General features: G+C 40.7%; 1 protein-coding gene across 6 annotated transcripts in view; it reads right to left on the minus strand.

Moving 5' to 3' along the window:
• The window catches only part of adcy2b (adenylate cyclase 2b (brain)), a 617,126-nt gene that overhangs the window by 46,459 nt on the left and 547,490 nt on the right, over positions 1 to 23,177 (minus strand). For all 6 annotated transcript variants that reach the window (XM_072575141.1, XM_072575137.1, XM_072575136.1 and 3 more), the window contains exons 18-20: positions 11,402 to 11,512; positions 7,138 to 7,322; positions 6,180 to 6,264 (exon numbers count right to left, since the gene is read on the minus strand). In XM_072575141.1, the coding sequence (XP_072431242.1) occupies positions 6,180 to 6,264; positions 7,138 to 7,322; positions 11,402 to 11,512 (381 nt within the window). The remainder of the gene's footprint in view (positions 1 to 6,179; positions 6,265 to 7,137; positions 7,323 to 11,401; positions 11,513 to 23,177) is intronic.

Genomic DNA, 23,177 nt, shown 5'->3' on the forward strand with positions numbered 1-23,177 from the left:
TTACTTAATATTTACTGGAAAATCTCATTTTTGGCAATGTGAGACCTAACTAAATTGGAGGAGGGGTGACCTAATTTTGAATCTCCACAGTCCTCTTTACTAGATGATGAAATGACAGATTGGGTTAGATTTTCATAGAGGTAAAAACAATGACTGCAGATGCTGAAAATCAAATACTGGATTAGTGGTGCTGGAAGAGCACAGCAGTTCAGGCAGCATCCAACGAGCAGCGAAATCAACGTTTCGGGCAAAAGCCCTTCATCAGGAAGTCAGGAAGACTCCGTGGACCTTAAAATGTTGGGAATGTTGCTGTATCGAGATGGGGAAGTCCACCCCCAATTTCTAAAATATCTGTGTTTTTTGGTCAGGAGGAGAAAGGGGATAGGATAAATTTCACGCAAGAGGGAAATTCAATGGGGTGATTTGAACTTTGCACTGAGTTAAACTCTACTTTGGCTGACACAAGATTTTAAAATGCAGTGTGAGAGTCATGAATTAATGGAGCAGATGAAAATGCTCTTGAAAAGCTTATAAAGTTTGACCAATGGTCAAGATCTGAATTTCTAAAAAATGCTCAGCTTTTTAAACATTGAAAAGAGAAGGTCTGAAGCAGTCAATGAGGGTTAAAAAAAAAACCCTTCTGCTTTGTTTGAAAAATCATCTGGTGTAGGTTGGAAAAATGCATTAGCACCTTGCCATGCAGTTTTATGAATAGGAGCTTTTTCCACTATTAAATATGTATGAGTATGAAATAGATTATTCGAAATTTATTTTGGTTTTATTTCCACATTACTCCCCCAGGTCTGCTCATAGTGAATACTGCTGAGTGGCTATGTATGCGTCATTAGGGTCATGTAGGGACATTGTGGGGTGTTTGGGGTGAGGAGATGTGAGAAGTGAGAGCAACAGGATCTACAAGCCTCTAAAACAAACAGGGCAAAGTCTCAGAGGACTTATGTAGGCCCTCCAATCAGACTTGCTTGGCACTCATCTACACATGTGGCCATCTATGATGTGCTTATAGAGAGAAAAGGCAAGAAAATAAAGAGTTTACAATTAGCAGTAATTTAAAACTCAAAGATGTGGGCATTAATTCACAGGATCTTTTTTAAAACTAACTCTAGATATGGCCAGGTTTTAGTCCAACAAAGGCCATTCTTAAATTTACAGAATGAAGTATAGCTTTTCACAGAATCACAGAAGTCGATTAAAACAAATAATGATTTCTCCCTATGTTTCTATACAAGACATTAATAACATGCTGCACCTCTATCCAGAACACTTTTCAAAATTGTTTATTTTTTTAAAGATATTATATGTTCAGAATTAAGAAAAACCTGCACAGTTACTGTCTTTACTGTTTTTGAATTCATGTGTCGCTGAACATCGGAGTGCATCTGGGAAAATTAACAAACAGTGAATTTCACAACTAATCTTGGAGGAACCAGTTTGGGTGAAGTTCACAACACAGAGGCAGATAAGTTAATTGTTGTTTTAAGTCTGTCCAAGAGAAAGGCTGCATTAGTAAGTACAGTGGGTACTTTCTTGATTATACATTTTTGGAGATAAGTCTCTTGATTAAACTTAAAATATAAGCCACAGATATTAATTTAACCTAGTGCAGTGTTTTGTAGAGGAATAAGACGGTGTTATTTTCTGGGTCTGTAGATTGTGAAGGAGCAAAAATGGCCCTTGCAGTGATATGTACTTCTTGTCAGTTGTGGAAGATTAAAGAGAATTTAAGGGTTACTGTGGATTATATCTGTCATAAATGCTGTTGGATGTGAATCTTATCAGATTGAGTGGATCAGTTGGAGAGACAGATCAAAGCGATGAGGAATATGCAACAGCAACAGTATGTGATGGATGGCAGTTATAGGAAGCGGGGAAAGTCTCAGATACAGTCACATAGATGGGTTAACTCCAGGAAGGGTGAGAGAGATCGGCACCTAGGGCAGGAGTCTTTTGTGGATATACCCATTTCAAACAGGTATGCTGTTTTGGAAAATGTAAGGGGTGATGGATTCTCAGGGGAACGTAGCACAAACAGCCAAGTTTCTGGTATTGAGAATTGCTCTAATGCAACGAGGGGTACGTCAGCTTCCAAGAGATCAATTGTGTTAGGGGATTCTGCAGTCAGAGGTACAGACAGACGTTTCTGCAGCAAGCAGAGAAAAAGCAGAATGGTGTGTTGTTTCCCTGGTGCCAGGATCAAGGATGTCTCAGAGATTTGCAGAATAGTCTCATGGGGGAGAAGGGCCAGCAAGAGGTCATTGTCCACATTGGAACCAACGATATAGGAAGGGAAAAGGTTGAGATTCTGAAATGAAATTACAGAGAGTTAGGAAGAAATTTAAAAAGGAGGTCCTCAAGGGTAGTAATATCTGGATTACTCCCAGTATTATGAGCTAGTGAGGGCAGGAATAGGAGGATACAGCAGATGAATGCATGGCTGAGGAGCTGGTGTATGGGAGAAGGATTCACATTTTTGGATTATTAGAATCTCTTTTGGGTAGAAGTGACCTGTATAAGAAGGATGGATTGCACCTAAATTGGAAGGGGATTAATATACTGGCAGGAAATTTGCTAGAGCTGCTCGGGAGGATTTAAACGAGTAAGGTGGGGGGGGGGGGGAGGCGGGCGGTGGGGGTGGGGTGGGACCCAGGGAGATAGTGAGGAAAATGATCAATCTGAGACGGGTACAGCTGAGAACAGAAGTGAATCAAACAGTCAGGGCAGGCAGGGACAAGGTAGGACTAATAAATTAAACTGCAAGGGGCCTAACAGGGAAAGCAGATGAACCCAGGGCATGGTAAGAAACATGGGACTGGGATATCATAGCAATCACAGAAACATGGCTCAGGGATGGACAGGACTGGCAGCTTAATGTCCCAGGATACAAGTGCTACAGGAAGGACAGAAAGGGAGACAAGAGAGGAGGGGGAGTGGCATTTTTGATAAGGGATAGCATTACAGCTGTACTGAGAGAGGATGTTCCCAGAAATACATCCAGGGAAGTTATTTGGGTGGAACTGAGAAATAAGAAAGGGATGATAACCTTATTGGGATTGTATTATAGACCTCCTAATAGTCAGAGGGAAATCGAAAAACAAACTTGTAAGGAGATCTCTATTATCTGAAAGAATAATAGGGTAGTTATGGTAGGGGATTTTAACTTTCCAAACATAGACTGGGACTGCCATAGTGTTAAAGGTTTAGATGGAGAGGAATTTGTTAAGTGCATACAAGACAATTTTCTGATTCAGTATGTGGATGTACCTACTAGAGAAGGTGCAAAACTTGACCTACTCTTGGGGAAATAAGGCAGGGCAGGTGACTGAGGTGTCAGTGGGGGAGCACTTTGGGACCAGCGACCATAATTCTATTCGTTTTAAAATAGTGATGGAAAAGGATAGACTAGATCTAAAAATTGAAGTTCTAAATTGGAGAAAGGCCAATTTTGATGGTATTAGGCAAGAACTTTCAAAAAGGTAAAAACAATGACTGCAGATGCTGGAAAGCAAATACTGGATTAGTGGTGCTGGAAGAGCACAGCAGTTCAGGCAGCATCCAACGAGCAGCGAAATCGACGTTTCGGGCAAAAGCCCTTCATCAGGAATCCTTCATCAGAGCTTTCAAAAGCTGACAGGAGGGACATGTCCGCAGGTAAAGGGACGGCTGGAAAATGGGAAGCCTTCAGAAATGAGATAACAAGAATCCAGAGAAAGTATATTCCCATCAGGGTGAAAGGGAAGGTTGGTAGGTATAGGGAATGCTGGATGACTAAAGAAATTGAGGGTTCGGTTAAGAAAAAGAAGGAAGCATATGTCAGGTATAGACAGGATAGATCGAGTGAACCCTTAGAAGAGTATAAAGGATGTCAGAGTATACTTAAGAGGGAAATCAGGAGTGCAAAAAGGGGACATGAGATAGCATTGGAAAATAGAGTTAAGGAGAATCTAAAGGGTTTTTACAAATATACTAAGGACAAATGGGTAACTAGGCAGAGAAAAGGGCCCCTCAAAGATCATCAAGGTGACTTTTGTGTGGAGCCACAGAAAATGGAGGGGATACTAAATGAATATTTTGCATCAGTATTTATTGTGGAAAAGGATATGGAAGATATAGACTGTAGGGAACTAGATGGTGACATCTTGCAAAATGTCCAGATTACAGGGGAGGAAGTGCTGGATGTCTTGAAACGGTTAAAGGTGGATAAATCCCCAGGACCTGATCAGGTGTACCTGAGAACTCTGTGGGAAGCTAGAGAAGTGATTGCTGGGCCTCTTGCTGAAATACTTGTATCATCGATAGTCACAGGTGAGGTGCTGGAAGACTGGAGGTTGGCAAATGTGGTGTCACTGTTTAAGAAATGTGGTAAGGACAAGCCAGGGAACTATAGACCGGTGAGCCTGACCTCAGTGGTGGGCAAGTTGTTGGAGGAATCCTGAGGGACAGGATGTACATGTATTTGGAAAGGCAAGGACTGATTATGGATAGGAGAAAGTGAGGACTGCAGATGCTGGAGATCAGAGCTGAAAATGTGTTGCTGGAAAAGTGCAGCAGGTCAGGCAGCATCCAAGGAGCAGGAGAATCGACGTTTCGGGCATGAGCCCTTCTTCAGGGATAGTCAACATAGCTTTGTGCGTGGGAAATCATGTCTCACAAACTTGATTGAGTTTTTTGAAGAAGTAACAAGGAAGGTTGATGAGGGCAGAGCAGTAGATGTGATCTATATGGACTTCAGTAAGGCGTTCGACAAGGTTCCTCATAGGAGACTGATTAGCAAGGTTAGATCTCATAGAATACAGGGAGAACTAGCCATTTGGATACAGAACTGGCTCAAAGGTAGAAGACAGAGGGTGGTGGTGGAGGGTTGTTTTTCAGACTGGAAGGCTGTGACCAGTGGAGTGCCACAGGGATCCTGGGTCCTCTACTTTTTATCATTTACATAAATGATTTGGATGCGGGCATAAGAGATACAGTTAGTAAGTTTGCAGATGACACCAAAATTGGAGATGTAGTGGACAGCAAAGAAGGTTACCTCAGATTACAACAGGATCTGGACCAGATGGGCCAATGGGTGAGAAGTGGCAGATGGAGTTTAATTCAGATAAATGCGAGGTGCTGCATTTTGGGAAAGCAAATCTTAGCAGGACTTATACACTAAATGGTAAGGTCTTTGGGAGTGTTGCTGAACAAAGAGACCTTGGAGTGCAGGTTCATAGCTCCTTGAAAGTGGAGACGCAGGTAGATAGGATAGTGAAGGCGGCATTTGGTATGCTTTCCTTTATTGGTCAGAATATTGAGTACAGGAGTTGGGAGGTCATGTTGCGGCTGTACAGGACATTGGTTAGACCAGTGTTGGAATATTGCGTGCAATTCTGGTCTCCTTCCTATCGGAAAGATGTTGTGAAACTTGAAAGGGTTCCGAAAAGATTTATAAGGATGTTGCCAGGGTTGGAGGATCTGAGCTACAGGGAGAGGCTGAACAGGCTGGGGCTGTTTTCCCTGGAACGTCGGAGGCTGAGGGGTGTGCTTATAGAGGTTTACAAAACTATGAGGGTCGTGGATAGGATAAATAGACAAAGTCTTTTCCCTGGGGTCAGGGAGTCCAGAATTAGAGGGCATAGGTTTAGGGTGAGAGGGGAAAGATATAAAAGAGACCTAAGGAGCAACATTTTCATGCAGAGGGTGGTAAGTGTATGGAATGAGCTGCCAGAGGACGTGGTGGAGGCTGGTACAATTGCAACATTTAAGAGGCATTTGGATGGGTATATGAATAGGAAGAGTTTGGAGGGATATGGGCCGGGTACTGGCAGGTGGGACTAGATTGGGTTGGGATATCTGGTTGGCATGGACAAGTTGGATTGAAGGGTCTTTTACCATGTTGTACATCTCTATGACTCTATGACTCTAAATGATAACAGACAAAATGTAACTGAAACTATTTCAATATTATTGAAATAACCAACAATTAGTAGGTAAGCTGGGATGAAACTACTCCCTGCATTAATCACTTGAATGATAACAATGCAGGGTGTGTATAATTGAACCTCTTTTCATTAGTACAGTGTCTATTTAAAACAATTTCCACACACATCTACTGCTTAGCACTCCCTGTCTATTTTGTTTTCATGGTTACAATAAATCTCATATTCAGAAAATGTTTTCCTCACCTGTCTGGCCAAGACAAGAAGTGTGATGAAGAAGATAAAAAGAGAAATTACACCCATTGTCTTCAGATCTTTTAGTACACCGGGTCTAACAAAAGAGAAGAAAATATACATTAAACCAATGATCAAAATGAACTTCTGGTATTACATCAGTGCATAACTATTAAAATAGAGCAGTAGCCAATATCGAATTATTAATCTTTAAACAATATTTATTCAATTTATATGAACAGTCTTCTTTTTTGCATTGTTAGTACTTCTTCCACTTTTGCATGTAAAAGTAATTACAAGTGAAAACATCTTCATCTGTTTCTATTAGTTATAATGACAAACATAAAATGATGGAAAACTTCATTAAAATTTCAAAGCTTTTCAAATACACCACAAAAATATTTATTTGAAGCTTCCTAAATTGATACAATCATAATCATTGTTTCAAAATATCTACGGCTCTGACATTGACATTTTAAAATTCTTAATTTGTTCACTTTTTCTATCAATGAAATGAGGTATATTATATGCAACAAAATAGTGACATCAGGTTTAATACCTTGATGGAGCACAGAAAGCTAAAGAGCGATGTAGTAAGTTGTTTTCAAAGGTTGACTGGGTTAAGGGATCTGGTTGGAGATTCAGTGACAAAGAAAAATTTGAAAGTTATTACAAGAGTGAAATGAGGAAATTGTGAGATTGTAAGTGTATGTGCAGCATTGCAACAAGGCAGAAGTAAGACACAATGTTTAATGGCAAGGTGGCTAAGTACTTGAAGCAAAGAAAGATGCAGGATTATGAGGAAAGACTAACACAATAGAATTAGTTTTGAATTACTCGAGCAGAGTGAGAAAGGAAATGATGAACTAAATGGCTTCTCTGCAGCAAACTTCCATGGTGAAATGATTCACACATATGATAAACAATAGGAAAATTTCAACACACGACTGTAACCTTAGAGAAAATTTACCTCTCCATCTTGACAGTTGCGTACAGCATTTTGCTATAATCATCAAAGAGCGAGGAATGGGTTTGCAGAAGAATTACATTATAAACTATCACAGCAATCAGCATCATCACCATCTTCAGCTCATAGTTGACACGCAGGAACACAGAACATGACATCAATCCCAAAATACAGCTGTATAGAAAATACTGTGATAGAAAAGTAACACATTGAAACCTATTATAATAAAGTCCATTAAAAGTCATTTTCCTTCAGCATAACAGTGGAATTCAAACTGTTGGCTTTGACTTTAGGAAAGTCTCTTAATGTGAGAGGTTGGTGCTGTAATGTTAAGATTATTTGGGTAGAATCTAATATAAAATAAGAAGTATTATAATATTCTTGTACAACTAGCATAATTCAATGCTAGTAAACTCAATTAAATGGGAGACCTTGACAGAAGAAGAAAAATAATTTCCTTTTACAAAACCTTCGTTAGAATTCACCTAGTGTACAGCCTCAAATTATGATCCTCTGACATGGATGTCATGGAGATTCTGAATAAGGTTCAGAGAAAAATGGACAGGTCAATCCTAATCTTGACTTTAATTTTGCCAGGATTCCTTAACGTTACATTCAGTCAAATAAAACACCAGCCACAAATATATTCATACAACAGTGAGGACACTCACAAGTCAATGAATAACACACACTAACAAATTAATGTTGAATTGGTGGCCAGTGAATTAATATGTATACACAGCTGCAATCACACCAACAAATCATTAAAATAATGGAAAAGCTGCAACAATTACCCAATGAATAAATGTATTTGCAGGCTTCGATCAACAGATGAAGGATGCACCAACAAATGCATCAGCACACCAAAATCAACAAATCATAGAGCATCAGGCAGCAGTGAATCATTCTGCAACAAGTAATTAAACTAATGGAATAGAGATGCATTTTGATTTAATCAGTGTAGAAGTAAATATTAATTTATGAGTAAGAGAGGTGCAGGTACACCATTATATAAATGTATTAATGGAAAATGGATGACCAGAAATTAATTAATTCACAAGATGGTGAGCATACTCTCAAATCATGTCTTATTTAATGGTGTCACGTGCATCGTAATTAAGCTGTGGAACAAAATATGCACCAAAGCATCAATAAACTAATAGTGCAACAAACACTAGCGAATTAACATTTCGCCCTGATTTGGGCAACAGAACAGAAATAAGCTGGAGAAACTCAGCAGGTCTAGCAGCACCTGTGCAGAAAAAGCAGATTCAGTGTTTTGGGTCCAGTGGCCTTTGCTTAGAACTTGTTGTGATCCAAATTATGGAACTGCTGCCTCTTGTAGCTGTTCATTTCTTTGTATTAGTTTAACCTGTCGTTTACTTTTCAAAGTACTGTGAATAGTTTTAATTGAAGTGACATCTGTAGAAGTAAGTTAAGGAAATTCCAAATATCTAATACTAGACTAAGGAGGCACTTAGTTTGCAAGTGCACCCAGGCAATTATGGTTTGGCATAAACTATAAAAGCATTACAAATCCTGTGATGAAAGGGCAACATATCTGACCTGTGTATAATTAGGCACAGTCATACAGGATGATGATTCAAATGCGAAAGATATAAAGCCAGACGACAATCATTCCTCTGTGACAAATGCAAATTTCAGCTATGGCAACAGACAGCACCCCCAGAGTGAGGCTAGACAGCCAGGTCGTGATAACTGTATAAAGGCTAGGTTTGGTTGTGCACATATGTTTGAGTGCTAACAGTGTAGGAATGAAACACTTTGTTGGTTTGTCTTGCAAACATGAGAACTACCAGTCAAGGTAAACCATTGCCTTGATGAGTAGCAGGTAGCTTTCTGGAAATCTAAACAAGTCATTTTGCACTTAATTATCATGGATTCTACAACACAAATAATATATACCTGCCTTGGAAGGGTGCACTGGTGCATAATCAACCACATATCACATGTGAAAATAACATCCAATTTTTTGAGGTACATTGAACATACCGAATATGGTGGTCAACGTGTCAACAATTGTTGCATTTGTGGTATCTTTGATTTGTTGTAATACAGAGAATTTGGTGAAGTATTCAGGGACCAGAATGTAATTGTGTTCTTGGACATAAAACTGTACTGTTCAATAAGAGGCCATTTGGCCCATCGAGTCCACAATGACTCTCTGAAGTGCATTTGCACTCCGTGCACACTTTATTCCAACGTTCTCTTACAGAATAAAACTTGCCTCTGTCATGGCTGCAGCTATTCACCTTATATATTAATGATCTGGATGAAGGGACTGGGGGCATTCTGGTGAAGTTCGCTGACGATACAAAGTTAAGTGGACAGGCAGGTGGTACTGAGGAGGTGGGGAGGCTGCAGAATGATTTAGGTAGTTGAGGAGAGTGGTCCAACAAATGGCTGATGAAATTCAACGTGAGCAAATGCGAGGTCTTGCACTTTGGTAAAAAAGAATACAGGGACGGACTATTTTCTAAACGGTGAGAAAATTCATAAAGCCAAAGTACAAAGGGATCTGGGAGTGCTAGTCCAGGATTCTCTAAAGGTTAACTTGCAGGTAGAGTTCGTGGTTAAGAAAGCATATTTAATGTTGTCATTAATCTCAAGAGGGTTGGAATGTAAAAGCAGCGACATGCTTCTGAGGCTTTGTAAAACTCTAGTTAGGCCCCATTTAGAATACCTATACTTCTTGGCTGATGTTGAATTTGTCTTACACTCTCATCCACTTCGATATGATATTCTTTTGGAGGACATCCTAACCACGTAAACACATCATTATACTCCTCTTGGATCTGTTCCATCAATGGTTTTGTGTTCTGAGACATATTACAAATCTCTCTTGGCATAATGAGTGTTATCAATTCAAACTTCAGAATTTGTGATAATTGTCTTCATTTGCCATCTATAAGCTGCAATCCCAGATCTTTATTCATGTTGTTGCACTCGATTGTAGAGTAATCCACACTTTCAGCATGAGGTTTGTCCAATTAAGTTTCTGCATATGCCACAGTACAGAAACGGTCTTTATCAAAGACAAAGGACACTTAAGTGTGATGCAAGTAAATATCTTTCTCTGTCCTATATGACATATTTGACCAGACTATCATGCTCCAACTCTTCTCTAGTGTTATCCATACGGGTGCAGAACTGTAGGTACCAGTTCTGAGAAGGGGGTCCCTGGATCTGAAACATTAATTCTGATTTCTCTCCACAGGTGCTATCAGACCTGCCGAACTTTTCTAGCAATTTCTGTTTTTTTTTATTTCCAGAATCTGCAATTCTTTCAGCTTTTATGTAGGCACCAGGTTCCATTCTTATTAATCCAGCATAGCCAGCGAATCATGTGGAGGGTTTTCTTTTCTCATTTGGAACCAGTTATCTCTGATGGTCCCTTTGCCTATATCTTATATATCTTTACATGTTCCACCTGGATAGGGATGCCAAGGTGGCACAGTGGTTAGCACTACTGCTTCACAGTGCCTGGGACTTGGGTTTGATTTGAGCCATGGGTGATTGTGTGGACTTTTCACATTCTCCCTCTGATTATGTGGGTTTCCTCCGGGTGCTCCAGTTTCCTCCACAATTGAAAGATTTGCTGGCTAGGCAAATTGGCCATGCTAAATTGTCCAAGGATGTGCAGCCTACGTGGGTAGGCATGGTAAATATGGAGGTAAAAACAATAACTGCAGATGCTGGAAACCAAATACTGGATTAGTGGTGCTAGAAGAGCAAAGCAGTTCAGACAGCATCCAAGGAGCAGCGGAATCGACGTTTCGGGCAAAAGCCCTTCATCTGGAATAAAGGCAGTGAGTCTGAAGCGTGGAGAGATAAGCTGGAGGAGGGTGGGGGTGGGGAGAGAGTAGCATAGAGTACAATGTGTGAGTGGGGGAGGGGATGAAGGTGATAGGTCAGGGAGGAGAGGGTGGAGTGGATAGGTGGAAAAGGAGCTAGGCAGATCGGACAAGGTAAATATGGAGTTACAGGGATATGGGTGGGATACTGTTTGGAGGGTTGGTGCAGACCCTCTGGACTGAATAGCCTCTTCCAACACTGTAGGAATTCTAGAGCGTCTAGATTTTTACACCTTCCAAAAACACAGTGTCAGTTTCAACTTGTAAGATAATGATACCCAGCTCCATCTCTCAAACAACTCCAATGGGTTGCAGTCTTTTAACTAGCAACTTAGCATGCATACATAAGGGTATTCATAAGGGAGAGAGCTGTCAACTATAATGATACTTACTGGCAAGAAGAAATAATCGTTATGCACAAACCATAAAGCCTTCCCATTTGTAAATTGATAACTTGTATTCGTACTGTTAACAGAAGGTACCACTGAATTCTTCAGGAAGAACTGAAGGAAAAACATGACAAAGTAATTGCTAATTGCACATAAAAACAGAAGCTTTCATTTTGAGTACTAACATCTCTTAAGATCATGGATGCAAAACATCTTTTCCCAGCATACATCCACTTTATTATGGGAGGACAGGAAACAGCAAAACGTTCTTGTGAATGATTATTCCTCAACTAGAAATTCCGTGCATATATTTAAACATTTTGTCAATATAATAAAGTTAGTTTTGTAATTGTTATTATCTGTATACATACTGCAATTGCATAGAGTTAAGGCATGGTTGGGCACTGCTGCTCATTGTAACATCAGAACAGATACCAGCTACACAATATACAAACTATACTTATGGTCATTTGACTGTTTGATATTCCTGGTTATTAATGGTGAAAATACATTTTGTTTTGTGACAAATTTTATTGCACAAGGTGACTTCGTCAAATGAAATAATGCCTTAATTCATCTTTTTTGTTGTTTTTAAAGAACAAAGTAATTATAATACAAATAAAGTTAAAACCTGAACAAATTTTCCCTTGTGTTTCACCAACATCATTGACACATTTGAAGATATTTCTAAGTCAGTGGATGTTAAAGGGCAAATACCAAAGTGAATCTTGATGTTTAGAAGATTTTTGATAAGGCTTAGAATGAAAGGCTATGATGTAAGGTTTTCTCCTCAGACTGGTGGGTAGTTGTTGGGTTGGATAAGAAACAGATTGCTTATAGACAGAAAGTAGTTATTAACAGCTGCAGTTCTTTGTGGGGATCAGTCGCTAATGGAAACCTGGACAAATTTGAATTAGGGCTATTGTTTTACACCGTCTTTTCTTAATTTTGTGGCTAATGGGAAAATTTATTAGCTTGTGAACTGCAAAATGCCATTCGTGAAAGCAAAGATCATGGGTCACATATGTTTACTAATGGAGGTACGAATCTGGGTGCAAAAATATGAGCTCAGATTTTTTTTTGCTAGAAAAACAATTTTCATCTGCCAAGACAGGGATCCCAATTATGAGCGATACAGGGAAATTATATTTCCTCCTGCTCACTAGGTTTGTGTGCTGGTCTGGGCTTTGCAAGTTCTAAAGCAAAACCCTCCTCGGAGAGTTTTTGACATAGAGAGAAGCCTGTTGAAGACTGAAGAATCTTCTAAAACATGACTGCAAGATATTGTGATACTTACAGATGCCACTACCACATGCTATATTGTAACACAAATGTGTTTCTCGTGCACTGTTTGATCACTGGGATCTGTCAAAAAGGTAGGTTGATCGGTGCATTGATCACCATTGCTGTATGACTACATTACCCAAAGGGCTTTTTCTACTGGAGAAAATATTTGAGAAACATTTGCTTAGCCTTTGCTATCATATTTTCTGCTGTTAACCTTCTTTTGAAGTGGAAAGAAAATCTACACACATTTCCTTCATTGATTAACTAACATTCAGTTTTGAAGTGGAAACAAGACATCACTGCATCCTGTCAGTCTCAAACAATGTAGTTAGAAACTTCTGTCATATCTGTGGCCATTATAAACGGCTGGCTAGGTTTCAAAGTAGATTATAGCTTCATCTGAATAATTAGTCTATTGATTCAAGAACTATGGAAATATGTATAATACTGCATTAACAAAATATGTCTTTAATGTGGTTGCCTGCTTGTTTTCAAACCCAACAGGTATTTAAAGTATTACTTATATCTATTGCAGAGCCTCTGAAGACTGTATATGGAGCTAACTGGGTGGGTGACTATGGGCAATACATAGATAGAATGGAGATGGCATGGGGTGGGATTGGGTTGATCGGGCAGGTGAGGAAACATGGGAAATTTGAAGGGACATTGAGTGACCTGGGGATTACTTTAAAGAGCATTTAAGCAACTGAGAGATCAGGGATGCTGCGTTAGAAAAAGATGTGGGCCTTCTAACTGGCATTCCTTCATCCCATCATTATTCATCCATTCCAGCATGGCTTGCAAAATGCACGATAAGCCCGCTACCTGTGAAAAGGCAAAAATCCTGGGTAAATCCTAAGTAACCAAGACCCATGTATGATCTTATTTGGAGTGTCTGTGCTTTGGTAGTCTGGGCAATTGATCACAGTCCCTTATGTTTTCATAAAGGTCAGTCTGGTGCAGATTGGAAGGGAGTGGTGAGGGAGATCTAACAGGGCCAGGGAGGTGTGTGTCTATCATCACTGGTCTAGGCACTTTCCATGTTGGTCTGTCCAGTTAAGTGGCTAAAAAGCTGGTGTCACAGTCAGATCCTTGGGTCTGTCCAAAGAAACGAAGCAGTAAAAGAATTATGGATGAGGGGAGGAGACAAAGGGGCTGCGACTGCAGGAAGGAGATTCAGCAAGCTATCCTTTGGGACTGGGAGAACTGCAAACTGGAGGCAAGGAAATGACAATTGTGAAGGGGGCAACAATGGCAGGGGATTCAGGTAATGCAAGGCTGGAAAGGGGTCATGCAGAGGGGGCATCAGTCCATAGTCAAAACCACCCTAAGTTCAACGTGGGGTGGGGGGGGGGAGGGCAGTGTATGCCTACAAGTGTCATGGTTACTTCACATGCCGGGGTGGCAGGGAATGGTGAGCTGGTGCAGGCTCATGTTGATGGTTAGGTGGAGACCTGGGAGAGAGCAAATCCTATGTGGTTTATGGACGGGCTACCGGGAAAGGGCTTTGGATGTTTAGGGGCTCATTGACGTGGACAGATAGGGGCTGGAAGCCACTGGCCGAAGAGAACTTATTGTCACCTTCCATATGTCCTGTAGATATTAACCTGTAATTTGCTGAGTTAGGTGAAACAAAGTTAAGTGAAATGAAACGAGAAAGAGAAATCATGTGAGGTCTGGTGATGACCTAATGATTAGAAAGGTCACTGGTTTTAACATGTTTGTGTGTTTTACTGAAGGCATGTGTTTATTTACATCAAGTAATGTAACTCAGCAATAATGGACAGAGCTGTCTCAGTAACTCTGGTAAAGCTGAAATTTTATTTAAAACAGACACGGTGAAACATATGATAATGTGAACTATTTATCAGCTGAATTCGTGATTATCGATTGTGCTGTGTAGCGATCATAAATTTGACTAGATGATACAAAGTGGTGAAGAAGTGATTACAAACTAAAACTGAGGTTAAAGTTCATTAAAAGGAAGAGATAAGCCTCTTTACAAAAGGAAAGTCCAAATGAACTAATGGATTAAACTGGCTGTGTTAGTTAATGTGTTTGTCAGCAGTCAAATTGATCATTTGCTAGTGACTGAATAGTGTAAACATATGGCTTCTTTGTATGGAAAGTGTATGTAAAAACCCTTGCTTCACTGCACAATTACTGGCTGGAAGTTGAAATCGAGTTGGCTGATCACCTGGATTAGAGTGATGCTGGAAAAGCACAGCAGGTCAGGCAGCATCCGAGGAGCAGGAAAATCCACGTTTCGGGCACAAGCCCTTCTCTGGTGTGATCTTCAGAGACGTCCTGTTAAAGGGCTCACTTGTGATTGTGAGCACTGTATGGATTAAACCTTTGCAACATTTTTGTAGTGTACTTAGCTTTTTAAACAAAATTGGGCATTTTAGATTGTTAGAACTGACTTGGATTACTGATATCCAGAAAATACGCGATGGACCAGGAAAGTGGGAATATAAGCCTACAGCACTGGAAATCAAAAGGGAAAAAAAGGCTCCAATCAAAGGGATTAGGTGGGATAAGTGAGTCAAGGCAGGGGCTGCAAGAACCACCAATGTTAGAACTTTCAGAGGGAAACAGCATTATAGCCTTGCACTATACATGTCACAGACCTGCTGACCCCTAATTCCTGACCATTCTAATATATTGATTTCTCATTTGCTGTGCACCTCCCTGCATAACTGACCAACTCATTCACGACAATACATTTGTACACAGAGGCCAGAAAAAGAACAGGGATGTCATAGAACTGGGGCATGATGTCACCAGGACATACTGCACTACATACACTTTGTTCACCTTGCTTCCAGATGCTGCAGCAGCTTCTCAACATGGTTATCAATTCGTTGAACATTCTGTGACAAACTGAGATTAGACATCATTGTGACAGAGTGACACAGGGAGTCTGCGCAACTGTGGAACATGTTGGCCCTGGAAGTTTGGTCAGATGATCTCGGGAGCATTTATGACTAGATGGGTCAGACGTTGAGGGGGTCTTTTTGAAAAGGCAAGAGGACCCTCCCGATATGAACATTCAAGACAGGGACAGGCAGGGTGCAGGAGAGTGTTGGCTACCTATGCAGTGTCCTGATAGGAGATTTCTGAGGGACCTGTGTGTGGTCCCTTCTCTTGTTGGTGCTTTCTCACGCTGCCCTGTCTCCTCATGAGCAAAGGACAGCTGGAATGTTTGCCAGGTTCCCTCTCTCCCTGTCACCATGTCGTTGATCCTAAGGACCAATGATGAGGCAATGAATTGCAGGACTCTGTGCCTCTCCCTCATGGTGTTGGACCAGGCTCTCCATTACAGCTACCAATCTGTTCCTGAAGACTGACAGTCACACGACTGACTGCATTGCTGCAGCTTGAGGGCAACGAGGGCTATTGTGTCCCATATACTTGTCTGCTGCTCCTGTTCCACCTCGTGTATCCTGATGCAGTGCCTGATTGCTGACACTACAGTGCCCTCTCCTGTCTGGGTCTAAGCAGGGACCTGGTCTCTGGAAGCTCTCTGAGTGCCAACTGGCTGAGGCATTTCTTAGTGGTGAGTTGCTATTTTGAATCATCATCATCCTTCGAGTGTTAGCACATCCATGTTGTGAGGGAAGGAGCTTTGGGGTTTTTAAATGCACAACCTGTACCTTTGTGGCACTGCCTGAGTATTCAGTTTAATTATTGCTTTTTTCTCAATATTTTATATCAGCAGTCACAATAAATACTGGCTCCCTGTTGTGCTCCCAACAGCTGTGCAATAAAGTGTTCCACACCATTTATTTTTCCCATTCATAATTTGAGAATGTCATCCCCTTGATGCTGTTAATCAACTTGCTTATGATAAATGTAAGATTCATAATGCAGGAGAGAACCAATAGAGGAAGTACAGAGGAGTAAAAGAAAAAAGAATTTGCAAAATGAAGTATGACAATAGATTAGTGAACAATAAAACCAAGTCCAAAAAGTCTTTATAAATATCCAAGTGGAAAAATATTAGCCAAAAGAAGCATGGGGCTGATTAGGGACTAAAAAGGATGTTTTCAAGTTGAAGCAGAGTATATGGATCAGCATTCTGCATCCCTTTACATCAAAGAGATTGTTGCTAATATCATAATAAAGGAAGAGGAGTGGATAATTTGATAGAACAAAAGTGACAGAGCTTCGGCTGGCAATGCTCAAAGTATTAAAGTCACCCAAACTAGATGGGATGCACCATAAATTGCAAAGGGAATAGGGGTGAAGAAAGTTGAAGCAATAATCACAATCACCTGATCCTCCTAAGATATAGGACAGTTGTCAGAGAAACCTGTTCAGAGATGTTAGTTATCGTGCACTTTTTGGAGCATGTGGGACTTGAACACATGCCTCCTGTTCCAGAGGTAGGGACACTATCACTGCACCACAAGAGGACTGGCAGATTTCAAATATTCCGCATCTTTTCATTAAAGTGGGAGGCTAATAAGGCCTGCAGCTACCAGCAGGCCTGGGTTCAAGTCCTCATTGCTCCATAGGTGTGTAATTACATCTCTGAACAGGTTAATTAGAAAACGCTTAAACCCAGTAACTATAAGCCAGTCGGGGATCTTCTGGCACAATGGTAATATCCTTATCTCCAAGACAGAAGCTCTGGTCTCATATCCTACTTGCCATGTAGATGTGTCATAATATGTACAAACAGCTGGATTAAAAGATTCTAGTGTGTTGCTGGAAAAGCACAGCAGGTCAGGCAGCATCCAAGGAGTAGGAGAATTGACATTTTGGGCAAAAAGCCCATCAGTCATGTGAACATTCATTGAAAGAGCAATCCAAGATAAAAGTGTCACTTGGAACAATATCAATTAATAACTGTAAGCCAACATATATTTGTTATATGAAAATCATATTTGACTTGATTTTTTTTGAAGTAATGAAGAGTTGATGAATATAATACAGATTTTCAAGACATGTTTCATAAAGTAGTACAACTAGATTTGTTTATACAATGATTAAAGTGAGCAGCCAACAACATGGATATGAAACTTGTAAGAAGTAGAAAGCAGAGAAGACTGGTGAACAGTATTCAGTGAAATACATAGTGGTACTGCCCAAGAACTGATATTAGGACATTAGCCCATCTTGATATAGTATAGTGATGCAGTATACAAGCATAACCTTAATTCAGAAACATAAAAGATAGCAGATTTTTCAAGAGGCCCCAATAGTTATGCATATGGCAGGGGCCATTTAACACAAGTGTGAGTTGATACATTTTGACTGAAAAAGTGAGGAGAGGCAAAATAATGCCCTGCTGAAAGGGTGGTCGAGTCACATTAAGTAGCAAATAAAAAAAGGATTTGCATAAATAAGTGGAAAAAAATTGCAGGGATATGGGAAAGGGATCCAGCAAATGAGACAAATAGTTGCTGTATAATTTTATGTCTCAACCGCTGGGATCAACATTTGCAGAAGATAATATCAGGAAATTGCCATGCAGCATATCTACTTCACAGAAGTACTTTTATTTGGAAAAGCTCTGTAATACTGTGTGCACAGGGACTGTATCCCATAGAAATGCAAGAGGAAGGTGATTGGAAGAGTCACTTTGGATATAAATTTATTCCAAAGCAATTATCTCTGTTACCCATCTCTTTCTCTGATTGCTCAAGAAATAGCTTATCAAAACAATGGATTAATAGATTTAGTAAGATAGCAAACATGGAGGCCGGAAACAATGTTAGGAATATCTTGCAGGTAGAATAGAGGAATGATGTTTTTTGATAAATTTATTCTTTAAAGTAAAATTTGCATATTATAATTTGGTGTACGTTTTTGGAGATTTTTACAACATAGCGGACCGTGTCTTATGTATTATGAATGCAAATTTTTAATGACAATTAAACAGTATGGAGAAGCACAAATCAATAGTTGATGTATATTTAGTTTTATAATCTTTCTTAATTGAACTCACTCAGCTATAAATTGCTGCCTCTTCTCCAGCTGTCCTGTTCCACCTCCCCTCTAGCCAAGGTGCACTCTTCCTGATGTAGTGATAGAGGGTCTTCTCCATTTCCTTTGCAATTATTATTTAACTTTGAGCAAACAAAAACCTCTCTGTATAAAAATATGCAGACATGACTATCTGTGTGCTTTGGCAAAATGTCCACATTGTCTTTTTTGTAACGTTCATTTTAAGACCAGTGTGGATTGGTGAATTTCTGACAGAGGGTGAACAATTTCGTGATAATGCCATCATTAGGTTCCAAGAAATACCATGGGGCTGGAGTTTTCCAGTGAGATAGAAAGTCAAAGAGCATAGGGAAAATAGAAGGCTAATTGTAGCAATGTTGAGTTTTCAACTTATGGACAACTACTTTCAACTTATTTCAACCTCCCAACTACTGAAGGACACAGGCAATGATGAGAAAGCTGGCAAAAAGGTGAGATTGCTGGTAAGAAAATGATAGACACCAAGAGCAAAAAGTCCGATTGTCCAAATAAGTGTTGGTAAAAACTTTGCTGTTCCGAAGACAAGTAGTCCCTTTCCCCAGAGGCAAATGCTGTTTTGTTAATTTCTTGTTTGTTTTGGCTGTTATCTGAAGGCTTTCCAGCATGTGCTGGTCCCACATTGAACAATAAGACCATTTTAGGCTACACTGGGCATTAGGGAAAGCCTGTCCTTGAACTGGGGTAAGACTAAAGACAGGTATTCTGTTCAGCTCTGTCTTAAGCAGCAACAGCTGTCGGATGTGCACTGGTTCTTGCAATGAAGTGTCAGGCGTGTTACCTATGCAGCCTAAGAAGTGCTCATTTCTGGTTCCTTTCTCACTTTGTGCAAGCTGAAGGCCTAATCCCAGCTGCTTAGGTAATGAGTTAAGTTTCAGCATATTGCTCAATAATTATTGCGAGGCATCTGAGAGAGAAACCCTCTGTGACATTTACCTATTTCTCTCTGTTTCAAAAGTCCTCTGTTTCAACTTGGCAGTCCAGAGCACGTTGAAAATCCGTTTTAGAGAAAACAAGCAAAGTTTTCATTGAATAGAGGTGTCTTCCTTAGTGGTTTTAAATAGATCCCTGTGGTGAAGAAGGTCTCTCAGAATGCTGCAGAGACTGTCAACAATGGGTCAAACTTTCCCATTTGCTGTTAACGCAAATGAGGCGTTGGGCACGTTATTTGCTAAATCTTGGACTGAGTGCGATGGAAGTGAGGTGTAGATTACAACCCTCAGCATTGCATACATCAAGTTCACTCAAGAGCTCACATCCACCTCATCCTCTACAACTGTGGTCTCCAACATTTAGATCACAATTGATTGATTGATTGCAGGGTGTCTGACCACGCTCTCTGTCAGCGATCATCATATTGTTGCATGAGTTCTGCCACGCAGCTAGAAAAAAGTAAGCTTTTAACAGGTTTTGCCAATTTGTTACATCATATTTTAGTTTGACCCAGATGGACTATCATTGCTAGGTAACATATGTTTTGCAATGGTAATGCAAACAAATGAATAAGAAATATACTGGGGACTGACGTGAGAACCAGTTTATTCCAGTCCTAGAAATACAGGACACTATTCAGCTCAGCATGTCCATGCAGACTCTCTGCAAGAGCAGTTCACCCAATCCTGTACCTCTACCTGTTCTCTGTAGACCAGCAGTTTTTCTTCTTTAACTGTTTATCCAATAGGTCTATATAGCATGAAGAAAGATGACAGGGAAAGCTGCCTCACCCTACATGCAAGATGACCAGCACCCCCGGAAACAAATCCTGACCACAGAAGTGACCTTCTCTGCCACCATGATAAAATACCGCCTGCAACATTCTAGATGTTCCAGAGGCCTATCTGCAGAGTGACCAGCAGAGAGATACCATGAAGTATATGGTGAAGCACTAATAGTGAGTGGTGAACCCAGATCATTTAAAAGGAAACCAAAGATGTACAACATGGATAGGATGAGTAAATAAATTACTGTTGACAACTGCTGTTGTTGTGGGTATGTTCGCCGAGCTGGGAAGTTGATTTGCAGATGGTTTTTCCCCTGTCTAGGTGATATCCTCAATGCTTTCGAGTCTCTTGAGAAGTGCTGCTGTACTGTGTCTTCTGGAAGTTATTTGGTTTTGTTCCTGCTGCTTCCACTTGCTTGTTGCAGTGGTTGGTATACTGGGTCTCGGTTAATGTGCGTACTAATTGAGTCCATGATGAGTTCCATGCCTCTAGAAATTCGCTGGCTGTCCTCTGTTTAGCTTGTCCAGTGATCATTGTGTTGTCCCAGTTGAATGTGTGGTCCTTGTCATCTGTGTGTATGGCTGGTCATGGTACAATAGCGCCTCGACATACAAACGACCCCGTTCACGTACAAATCGGTTTACGAACAGGATTGTACGTAAAATTTTGCTTCAACGTACGTACGAAATTCAAGGTACGAACGAAGGTACGAAAACGCCCGTGTGCGACCACGTGGTTTCACTGTTCTGCTTTGCTACGCGCTTGTTGAACGCAAAAGCTCTCGGGCCCCACGTGATCTCATTCAATTCGTCTTTGGCGCGTGCACTGTGAACAGTCATCCAAGCATTCTTATGCTATCCGAACAATGGAAAAAATTGATTCAGTTCGCAAACTTTTCGGTTTGCGAATCGGGTCCCAGAACGGATTAAGTTCGTAAGTCGAGGCGCTACTGTATTTAGTGGGTAGTTGGTGTTCGTGGCTGTGGATTGCTAGTTGTCTGCTTGTTTGTCCTAAACAGTGTTTCGATTAGTCTTTGCATGGAATCTTGTAAGCTATGTTTGTCTTGCACATGATGGGTATTGGGTCTTTTGTTCTGGTGAGTTGTTGTCTGTGCGTGGCTGTCGGTTTATGGGCAGTCATGAAGCCAAGTGATTGGAGAAGGCTGACTGTCAGTTCCAAGACATGTTTATATACGGTAGCGTGGCTAGTGAACTTCATCTGCAGATGCCTGGCAGACAAACAACAGTGGTTAGCACTGCTGCCTCACAGCGCCAGAGACCTGGGTTCAATTCCCGCCTCAGGCGACTGACTGTCTGGAGTTTGCACATTCTCCCTGTGTCTGCGTGGGTTTCCTCTGGGTGCTCTGGTTTCCTCCCACAGTCCAAAAATGTGCAGGTTAGGTGAATTGGCCATGCTAAATTGCCTGTAGTGTTAGGTGAAGGGGTAAATGTAGAGGAAATGGGTCTGCGTGGTTTGCGCTTCGGTGGGTCGGTGTGGACTTGTTGGGCCGAAGGGCCTGTTTCCACATTGTAACTAATCTAATCTAAACAATGAGGACATGCCACGACCTAACTCACTAGCCACGCTGCCTTATATAAAAAAACCATCATGGAACTAACAGCCAGACCTCTCCACCCGCTGGGATTCAAGCCAGCCCATAAACCAACAGCCAAAATCAGCCAACAACTCACCAGAACAAAAGACCCAATATCCATCATGTGCAAGACAAACATAGCTTACAAGAATGCAAATTCAACTGGGACAACACAATGATCATCGGACAAGCATGGCACTCATCCACAGACTCAATCAATAAACACATTGACTGAGACCCAGTATACTGACTAATGCAATGAACAACCGGAGCCAGCAACCGGATGCAGCAGGAACCAAATAAATTCCAGAAGACACAGTACAGCAGTGTCTCACAGAAGCTCCAAAGCACTGAGGATGTCACCTGGAAGGGGGACAAAATATCTGCAAATCAACTTCCCAACTCGGTGAACATACCCACAACTATGGCAACCGGCACCCCAGCTACAAACCTTTCCGCAAACCTTGAACTGTTAACAACTGTAAAATGTAAAAAAGCATTTACCTTATATGTCAGAGGGAAATGGGTCTGGGTGAGTTACTCTTCGGAGGGTTGGTGTGGACTTGTTGGGCCGAAGGGCTTGTTTCCACACAGACATATTCCAATCTAATATGTCTCTAAGTTATATTGATAAGTAAAACGGAGAATTTGAAGTAACACCCAGTGGATGCAAGGATTTTTCTGTTTTGCCTTGGACAGCATTAAATAACTTCAAACCAAGAAAGCTGATGAGCTGAAGACGGTTTTGGAAGTTTAACAGTGATGTGTTTCTAAACCAGTAGCAAAAGGTAAGGCCTGCACTGAAACATCATTTCACTTTTGCAATATTGGCAAAATACAGTATTAGAAATCATTGATAAATGGTGAAATAATTAAAGAAACAAAGACTGTGGCCGCTGACTCTTTCTCCAAAGATTTAGGAACAAAAAAAACAACAACCAGAGCATGTCACTTTGTACTTTCACAGCAGCAAGATGAGCTGAATACCTGCCCGAGGATATCTTTCAGGAACCACAGCAGATCAGGAAGGACTGGGAACGCTTCTCATTGCCTTTTGATCAATCCATCAACATGACCAACTCAGCCCTGCTGACTGTTTTTCTGCGTATGGGTGTAAAGGACATAACAACTAAAGAGGATCTTCTCACCCGTTTAAAAATTAATTGTTATGTCCTATTATCGTTGT

This window comes from Chiloscyllium punctatum, chromosome 8 (assembly GCF_047496795.1).
Source record: "Chiloscyllium punctatum isolate Juve2018m chromosome 8, sChiPun1.3, whole genome shotgun sequence".
NCBI classification, from domain to species: Eukaryota; Metazoa; Chordata; class Chondrichthyes; order Orectolobiformes; family Hemiscylliidae; genus Chiloscyllium; species Chiloscyllium punctatum.